The sequence below is a fragment of the Phoenix dactylifera genome, chromosome 6 (assembly GCF_009389715.1).
Source record: "Phoenix dactylifera cultivar Barhee BC4 chromosome 6, palm_55x_up_171113_PBpolish2nd_filt_p, whole genome shotgun sequence".
Lineage (NCBI taxonomy): Eukaryota > Viridiplantae > Streptophyta > Magnoliopsida > Arecales > Arecaceae > Phoenix > Phoenix dactylifera.
The window spans coordinates 5471628-5481386 of NC_052397.1; the positions used below are offsets into that span (position 1 = coordinate 5471628).

Consider the following 9759-nt stretch of genomic DNA (forward strand, 5'->3'; position numbering starts at 1 on the left):
TAATAACAATGAACAACAAATTAATGATCAAACACTCCATAATGAAGTTATCACCACTGAACAAGTTGTAGAAGAACCACAAGGGATGACATTAAGGAGATCTCAAAGAGAAAGGAGATCTGCCATTCCGAATGATTATATGGTTTATCTACAAGAATTTGATTTTGATATAGGGACAAGAAAAGATCCGGTTTCTTTTAAACAAGCCATAGAAAGTATTGATTCTATTAAATGGATTGATGCCATGAAAGATGAGTTGAAATCAATGGATCAGAATGAAGTCTGGGATGTCGTTGATTTGCCCGAAGGTTGTAAGACAGTTGGGTGTAAGTGGGTCTTTAAGACTAAGCTCGACTCAAAGGGTAATGTTGAACGACATAAAGCCAGACTGGTGGCCAAAGGTTTCACTCAGAAAGGAGGCATTGATTATAAAGAGACCTTTTCTCCTGTATCTAAAAAGGACTCATTTAGAATTATTATGGCTTTGGTTGCACATTATGATTTAGAGTTGCACCAAATGGATGTAAAAACTGCTTTTCTGAATGGGAGTTTAGATGAAGAAGTCTATATGGACCAGCCCGAAGGTTTTCCATTAAAGGGAAAAGAACACATGGTTTGCAAATTAAAGAAGTCAATATATGGTCTTAAACAAGCTTCCCGACAATGGTATCGCAAGTTCAATGATACCATCATTTCCTTCGGTTTTAAGGAAAACACTGTTGATCGGTGTATATACCTGAAGGTCAGTGGGAGCAAGTTTATCTTTTTGGTCCTATATGTTGATGACATATTGCTTGCCAGTAGTGATCTTGGCTTATTGTATGAAACTAAGGTTTTTCTCTCAAAGAACTTTGAAATGAAAGATATGAATGAGGCAACCTACGTGATAGGCATTGAAATATTTCGTGATCGATCACGTGGATTGTTAGGGTTGTCTCAAAAGGCATATATAGACAGAGTTCTAGAGAGATTTGGTATGGAGAATTGTTCAGCCAGTGTTGTTCCAATTCAGAAAGGGGATAAATTTAGTCTCATGCAATGCCCACAGAATGAATTGGAACGTAAGCAGATGGAAAATATACCTTATGCTTCTGCAGTTGGTAGCTTGATGTACGCTCAGACCTGTACCAGACCGGACATCAGTTTTGCAGTTGGAATGCTAGGAAGATACCAAAGTAATCCAGGGATGGATCACTGGAAAGCTGCAAAGAAGGTGATGAGATACTTGCAAGGAACAAAGAATTACATGCTTACATATAGAAAGTCAGATAGCCTTGAGGTGATTGGCTATTCGGATTCAGACTTTGCTGGATGTGTGGATAGTAGAAAGTCAACGTTTGGCTATTTGTTCCTATTAGCTGGAGGAGCAATCTCATGGAAAAGTGCCAAACAGACAAGCACTGCTTCGTCCACCATGGAAGCAGAATTTGTGGCATGCTTTGAGGCCACGGTTCATAGTTTGTGGCTGCGTAACTTTATCTCGGGACTTGGGGTTGTCGACTCTATTGCCAGGCCGCTGAGAATCTTTTGTGACAATACTGCAGCCGTCCATTTCTCCAGAAACGACAAATATTCTAATGGTGCCAAGCACATTGAGCTTAAATATTTTGTTGTCAAGGAGGAAGTTCAGAAACAAAATGTGTCTATAGAAAATATGAGGACAGAGCTCATGATTGCAGATCCTTTAACAAAAGGTTTACAACCGAAGACTTTTAAAGAGCATGTTGAAAGAATGGGTCTTAGTTGTAATCCATGATATTAGTTGAGGATTGTATTATGTTTATTTCTTTGACACTTAGATATAATTGATTATGTTTCTGTTTTTCCTGTTCTTCAAATATATGTACATGTATGGGTTTGAATGTATGATTACAGGAATTGTCTTTGACAAAGACATAATGTTTGACCATTAAAGATACTTCTCATTTATGGACTATGGTTAAATAATTTGCTAGTGTTGTGGTACTTGGAAGGAACTGTGTCATTATATTGATGTGGAACCGCCTTGACTCGCATTAGTAAGTTGTTTAATTATGGTATTATGATGACCCAAGTGACTATATATGGATTAGAATGATGCGCGCCTAATGTTTATATCATTTCTAACTAAAGTATGGTCATATGGGTCAAGTGGGAGAATGTTGGGTTTTGACCCACATGACCACATCGTGGTCAGTTACAATCCCGTGAGAAGTGGACGCATTATCCTTGATGGTAGGATAACATAACGGGTCTCACCCTCTGCCTAGTAAGTGAACACAGAAAAAGGACTCCATCGCCTGGGTGTTCGAACAGGGGCCAAGAGGGAGATACGAACAAAGATTTGATCATCCAGAAAGAAAGGAAGCTTTAAGCAATCAGTCTATCAATGGATCCAGGTATGCTTTGCTTCTTAAAGTTTGGTTCTATTATGATCCTCTATAAAGATGTTTTTACAGAAATCCCTATCAAAACTCAAAAACAAAAGAGAGGAAGAAGACAGTGATAACAAAGAGGAGAGAGCGAAGGGAGAAGAGAGGAGGAGAGAGCAGAGGGAGAAGAGAGGAACACGGAAATTATTCATAGATTCAAGCATGAATAGTTAATCTCTAAAAATTCTCTATTGAAGCCGGTTGGATGAATACGTCAAGCATGAATAGCTATCTCTAAAAATCCATCATCAACACCAACTTCCTCCCATAGCCCCTCCCCACCACGTACAGGTCGTAGCTTCTCCCCATCTCCTACAACGCCGCCACCATTTTCCGCCATTGCTGACCACCTTCTTCGTGAACACCACCAACTCATCACGCGCGAGCTGGACCCGGAACTCGTTCATCGACTCCTCATCCTGCTCCTCGTCCAACTCAGCGTCAGCACTCTCAAACGATAAAACTTGAGATCAGTGGGTATTTGGCAGTTCTTCTCCCACACTCGATTTTAAAATGAGAGGGTAAATTCATAATTTCATAGCCATCGTTAACGGTGTTAGACCTCTGGTAGGCACCTTGCAATCAATTGGTAATTTTTGGAGTCTAATTGAAATATATATATATATATATATATATATATATAAAAGAACAAATAATGAAAAGTTAAAGAGGTATTTTTATTTTTTTATTTTTTATATCATTTACGGGGTTCTTTGACATATATGTTTTTTTTTCTTACGCTGGCAGTTCATATCATTCGGGTACGAACACATCCAATAAAACCAAAAAACAAAATATTCCGAAGTATCCTAAGCAACTCTTCCTCAGTAGTCAACAATGTACCTTCCATGTGGTTGGCCGCATAAGCAGCAACTTAGTCTGCGGTCTTATTTGTCTTTCTATATACATATTTGGTCTGGAAGGCCACCCCATCACTTTCTATCTCCCAAATATCTCGAGTGAGGAGTTGGTCCAACCCCATCCCGGTCAGGCTCCCTGGATCCAGACATATATGTGTTTTCCCGAGTAAAGATTGTAAGGGAGTTGGGGATGCACGTACGAACATGAGAAGCTGGTAAGTCATACATAGACATGTGAGGCTTTTTTTTTATTGTACTTCCATGACTTTTTATCATCCAAACACTAATCTATTGTATACCGTGCAGCAGCACACAATCAAAAATATTGGAATTAGAACTTGGATATGTCAATTATGAAGTCCCACACCAGCCCGCTTGCATTGATGGAAGCTATAGACGCTATTATGAGTCTGATCAATTGAAGAATTAAGACACTCAACTGAAAAAAAAAACACTAATATAGTTTAATATATATTATTACATAGAGATAAAATTAAACTTGTCCCAACATCAGAAATAAGCTTAGTTCGAATGCTCTCTAGTCGAAAGGTTAAACTGGTGAGACCAAATCTCCCAATCACAGCGACCATGATTAAATCAGGCTAAGGGTGGCAAAATATGACCTAACCCGCCAACCCGATCCGTATTCGACCCGCCATAAACATGTTTGGGTTTGGCCTAAATAGGTTCGGGTCGTAAATAGGTCGATCCGTTTAACCTGTTTATTAATTGGGTCGGATACGGATTTTAGATGTCTGACCCGTTTAAACCATTTAACCTGTTTAACTGTTGGGCAGATTTAACAGGTCTAAACGGGTTAAACAGGTTAAATAGGTCTAAACAGGTTAAACGGGTCTAAACAAGTCTAAACAGGTCGGGTTGGGCAAGTTAAACAGATTAGGTTGGGCAGATTAAACAAGTCTAAACAGGTTAAACGGATCGGGTTGGACAAACAGATTAAACAGGTCGAGTCGGGTTGGGCAAACAAGTTACCTATTTATTAAACAGGTTAAACGGGTCGGGTCGGGTTATCTGTTTATTAAACAGGTTAAACGGGTCGGGTTGGGTTATCTGTTTATTAAACATGACAAGTTTAGGTTGTAATTTCTGACCTATTTAATAAATATGTCGGGTTCATATTTATGATTTTCTGATCTGACCTGCATATAATCCGACCTATTTATGACCCGACCTGATCCGATTGGTATCTCTAAATGAGGCTCATAGGTTAGTTTCCTGTAAAGCATAGTTTACGGTAAGTGCATTGCCTTTCCATGTTGAGTAAAGAGTTGGAAATTTTTCGACCAGACAAATCGGACAGTGCCGGCGGTGGGACACCTAATCTTCCGAGATTCGCAGGGATCTACACTCCAAATGACCTTCCAAACTACCCCCTACCATGCCAAAGTCGCCTTCCCAAATTTCTCATTTCAAGCATTATTATTATTATATATTAAAACTATAATATCGATAAACGAAATGGAATAGACTGATCCAAGAGTCCAAGACCCTTTGGCGACGAATACTGCAGTCCTCCTCCTCTGCCAGCTTCGCCTTGGAAGCCCTGCTCACTCCATCAGGTATTTATCACCCACCATCCCTTGCTGGCTCCATAGGAAGTGCCACCAAAGATCAGAATCACACCAACCTCCCAAGTTCACCATCAGTTCCTTAACCTCAAATATCTTATGTTCTAGAATTGGTTTTTTTCTCCCCTTGAAAGTATAATTAGAGATCTATCTTTTACTTAGGACTTTAATGTTTTGTATGTTTTTGTGTCTTTCTCAAGTGTTTTGGAGGATGAATGTTTTTTTTTTTTTCAGTATATCTAAAAATAACTGATTAGAACAAAAGGTTATGAAAAAGAGCTTATTTTAGTGGGAGATTTGAGGTTTTAGGGTCTTGTCCTCTATGGAATTCTAAGGGGTTTTGTTGCTTTCTACTTTGAAGTCAAATTTAGTAGTAGATGCTAGTTGCAAACGCTACTTGTTTTGGGCAGCGCTGCAACTCTGCAAGTGATTGATTCCCTAATAGATCTAGAACTCTTCTTTCATTAGTTCAATTATACCTCAATAGGGTGCTCTGTTTTGATGACGGAGAGGAAGATGCAGCCTTTGTCCTTTGTGACCAAGAGATTCCTCTTCTTTGTCGTCTCTCTGTCCATCTTCCTCTTGGTTTTCTCTTGCTCCACTCTTCTAAGGTCGAGCAGTGGGTACCTCATACCTGAATCAGTTCTTATGCTAGTGCTTGCCAATAAGACATCAGAGCTCAGCACCCAATTCAGGGATCATAGCTATCATCATCTTGAGTTATTGCCTCCTCCTCCTCCTCCTCCTATGAAATATCGAATCAGTGTTCGACGAAATTCCAATTCTAAGAAGGATGCGAGGGTCTCAGGTGAAGGAAAAAGGAAACGATGTGACTCGAATCAGGCTTTGCTCAAGGTTTATATGTACGACTTACCTCCTGAGTTTCATTTTGGACTGTTGGGTTGGAAGGGGAGAAAAGATCAGATATGGCCGGAAGTTCGTAATCGCATCCCGACCTACCCGGGTGGCTTAAATTTGCAGCACAGTGTAGAATACTGGCTTACATTGGATCTTCTCTCTTCAAATTCTCCGGGTGTCGTCAGGCCTTGCTCGGCAATTAGAGTGATGGATTCGAGCCATGCAGATGCGATCTTTGTGCCATTCTTCTCATCATTGAGCTACAACAGGCATTCTAAGCTCCATGGGAAGGGAAAGGTTGGTCAGAATAAGCTTTTGCAGAAGAAATTGGTGGACTACTTGATGAGCCGTGAGGAGTGGAGGAGAGCGGGTGGAAAGGATCATGTGATTGTAGCCCATCATCCGAACAGCATGTTGGAGGCTCGGAGGAAGCTTGGGTCGGCTATGTTTCTGCTCGCAGATTTTGGGAGATACCCGGTTGAGATTGCGAATCTCAAGAAGGATGTCATTGCTCCTTACATGCATGTAGTGCCTTCAGTTGGCAATGATTCAGCCCCATTTGAAGACCGCCCTATATTGGCCTATTTCCAGGGAGCAATCCTCAGGAAGGATGTAAGTTTCTTTGGAAATAAATTACCTTCTGATCTATTAAGTTTTTTAGAGGCTGTTTTGAACTCTGCCACTGCTCTTTGTTGGTGTTCAATTAGGAGCGTGAGCTTTTTTTATTGATATATAGTAAGAGTAATATAAGATTACTGATTGAAATGATAAGTTGGGTTTGCTAGCCTAGCCCCTTTTGTAACCACATTATAACTGCAACACCATTGATTTTTTTTCATGCTTATTATGTTTGGTTGTCCGCTTTTGTTTATTTCTATCCATTGCTGATCGTGTAAATAATTTCATTTGGATGGGTGTTGCAGGGTGGCATGATCCGCCAGAAACTCTACAAACTTTTAAAGGATGAGAAAGATGTCCACTTTGCCTACGGAAGTGTTCGGGAGAATGGAATCAGACATGCAGGTCGGGGAATGGCTTCATCAAGATTCTGTCTTAATATAGCAGGAGACACCCCTTCGTCGAATCGCCTCTTTGATGCAATTGTGAGTCAGTGTGTCCCCGTGGTTATAAGCGATGACATCGAGCTGCCTTTTGAGGATGTCCTAGACTATTCGGAGTTCTGCATCTTTGTACGGGCTTCAGATGCTGTCCAGAAAGGTTTTCTGTTGAATCTACTTAGGGGAATCAAACGAGATGAATGGACTAAAATGTGGGAAAGATTAAAGCAAATTGCACATCATTTTGAGTATCAGTATCCATCCAAGCAGGGAGATGCTGTTCAGATGATCTGGGAGGCACTTGCTCGCAAGATCTCATATGTTCATTTGGAACTTCACAAGGAGAACAGACTCCATCGAGCAGAGCTCATGAACTAAGGAAAATTGGATGAAATTCAGAAGTCCTATACCGCAGCCTTAGGATTAGTCTTTAGAAGGAAAATATACTGATTGGAACCCTTTTGCTGCAGAACTTTCTCTTAGTTAGTCGATAAAGACCTGTAAGAATTTGTGGATAGGTCATAGATTTTCAGTTATAAATTTCAATGCATACCATTGGAACTTACCAAGTAGATTTTTTTCAGCCTCCTGGTGAAAATATACCTTAGATGATAAAAAAATGGAATAGTAAGAAATGTAGCTTGATGGGACAGTGTAATTCTTATCTAGGCGATTAGTTAAAGAATCTTTGGTAGTGAGAATTTCAGTTACCTCAACAGAGCTAACTGGAAAACAAAAGGCAGCTAGCTGAAAAACTTGCAAAAGGTTAATCAATCACTAAACAAACACCCTATAATGACGAACTTCAATTCACATTTAATATATAAACCAAATAAACATTTATGTAAGATAACTACAGATGAGCAGAATAATAAATCATCATGCTATCAAATTCTTTCAAGGCCAACTCTGAAACTGATTGACATCTAGTTTTAGCATTGTATGTCCAAAGAAAATCAGAGAAGATGCATGACAAGATTTTCAGAATTTCACTATGATTTGCAAAAGTAAAGCTGTAATTGTTTGACATACTAAAAGTAATTTTTCATGTTTGTTTCTAAAGAAAATAATCCTTTGGATGAGTAGGATCCAATGTCATCGCTCGCAACCTTCTTCTCATTAATTTGCTTGGACCTCAATAACAAAACATAGATGTTGGCTTATGTGGTCCTTGAAGCATCCTTTCCTTTAATAGCTCTGTACAAATATCTCTATAATAAAACCATTGAATTATGAAACAAGATAGCAAAGACCGACCGACCCACATGAGAAAAGAAAGCAAACTCTGAATGCAATAAAACCTAGCAGATTCTTCACATCATGGATACTTCCAAGTTGTCGTTGCTTTGTCCATGGAACTCATGACAAGAAGGAGCTCTGTCAACACCTATTGTGGATGGGATCAGATCCTCTTCGAACTCTTCTTTTGCTGGTTCGATTAGGATCGAAAGTAAAAGGTGGCGTTGCAGATTTCTTCTTGGCATCATGGCTAACAACATCAATGTTGGCAAGGATGCGTGGCTTCTTTCCTGCTAGCCAATGTTCTTCCTTCCACCTGAGGAAAAGATCTATGTTTCTCATACCGTAGACCTTCTCTACTTGGAAAGCTAAGAAACCAATACAAATAAGGAGAATAAGAAGCTTTGGAGTGTGAAGGCCCATTGTTCCACCACCTAACCAGAGAGATGAAGTATTTCTTCTTAAACTTGGAAAAAAATACACCGCTCTGAGACTCCGATCCTTGTCTTGATATGCTCCATTCCCTGTAGATATAGGCCTAGTGTTTATCACCTGTTGGGTTCTAAGTCTAAAAGCATAAAGCTAAGTGACTTAAAAACACCTAGAGAATTTTGATTCACTTCAATCATATGCCTGCAAGCCAAGCAAAATTTAAGGCTGTTTTAGAAGGTTCTGACAGGTATAAATAAAGAGATTGGAACACAATTCTTGGGAAGCTAAGTATCTTTCCACTGGTTCCCTAATCTCCCTCCCTCCCTCTCTCCCTCTCTCAGAAAAGCCTTAAAGGAGCGATGTGGGGAATAGGACCCCAGCATACGAAACACTTGCTTTATGCCCCCCTTCCCTTTGATCTTCCTATGCTTTAGAAAATTCCTCTTTGAACCAAGAAGCACTCGTATCCATGCAGCAAAAAACAATAGTACTTAGTTTCTTGTGCTAAATGAGTTTCTTTATGCTTTTCTTTGTTAATCCTGCAACCAAACCTACCTCTTTTTCCTTGTGTTTGTTGGCTCTCAGGCCCCCATTCAAAGTTTCAAAGAGAACCACAGCAAGCTTTCCTCTAATTCTTCCATGTAATTCCCTTGCCCTTTAATTTTCTCCTTTCTCTATGCAGATCATATTCCCCTTTAACTGTTTCTTTATATTTATATTTGTTGCACGTAATCGCATGCAGCTTGAAGGATTCCTAAAGCGCAAGTTCTCTAACTTTATCAGAAACTAAGGAGCTTCCATTGAGCTAAGATGGCTGACTGGTCATGGTCCGAACCAACAGGTAGGTTTGTACTTTTTTAACTTTGTATCAAAGCAAAAGAGCAACAGCGGCTGTTGCTGCTTTCCAAGGCTTGCTCTGTGCCACTAAACCTTATCTGGGAAGGTATACTTGTACCATTGGAAATATATGGAGTAGAGAATGCCAAAAAAAATACCTACTGAAAATTTATCACCTCAATAAAAACTTAGGCTTGCACCAAAAAACTTTGAAGGCTTGACAGAAATTTTATACATTGTGCATTTTTAAGTAAAATGTATGTCTGTGCTAAATTTTCGAATACAAGCTTGATGTCATGCATCAGGTCTAATTGAGTTGGAGATGAGTAAGACTATCTGCAAAGAGAGTAATTGAAATTACCATATGTACAAAATTTGCATCAACACTCGATATTCAGTATGCACAACTCATATGCACTTCATAAATTCTTTGATAGAAGGAAAGAGGTGGGTCTATCATGTACGATAACATTCT

At 39.5% G+C, this 9759-nt stretch overlaps 1 protein-coding gene and 1 long non-coding RNA gene across 2 annotated transcripts; both read left to right on the forward strand.

Moving 5' to 3' along the window:
• The first annotated feature begins 4597 nt into the window (after positions 1-4597).
• LOC120111001 lies at positions 4598-9619 on the forward strand. Its single transcript, XR_005512147.1, has 3 exons — positions 4598-4851; positions 9033-9088; positions 9190-9619. It is a non-coding gene; the product is annotated as an uncharacterized LOC120111001 (long non-coding RNA).
• On the forward strand, positions 5124-7293 carry LOC120111000 (probable arabinosyltransferase ARAD1). Its single transcript, XM_039127247.1, has 2 exons — positions 5124-6330; positions 6642-7293. The coding sequence occupies exons 1-2, from the start codon at positions 5362-5364 to the stop codon at positions 7152-7154; spliced, it is 1482 nt and encodes a 493-aa protein (XP_038983175.1). The 5' UTR covers positions 5124-5361; the 3' UTR covers positions 7155-7293.
• Positions 9620-9759: the final 140 nt, after the last annotated feature.

Bases quoted from the DNA above. Each gene is read 5' to 3' on its own strand.
- LOC120111000 (XM_039127247.1), top strand. From the start codon at position 5,362: ATGACGGAGAGGAAGATGCAGCCTTTGTCCTTTGTGACCAAGAGATTC. The intron at 6,331-6,641 runs GTAAGTTTCTTT...TGGGTGTTGCAG, and splicing joins GAGCAATCCTCAGGAAGGAT to GGTGGCATGATCCGCCAGAA.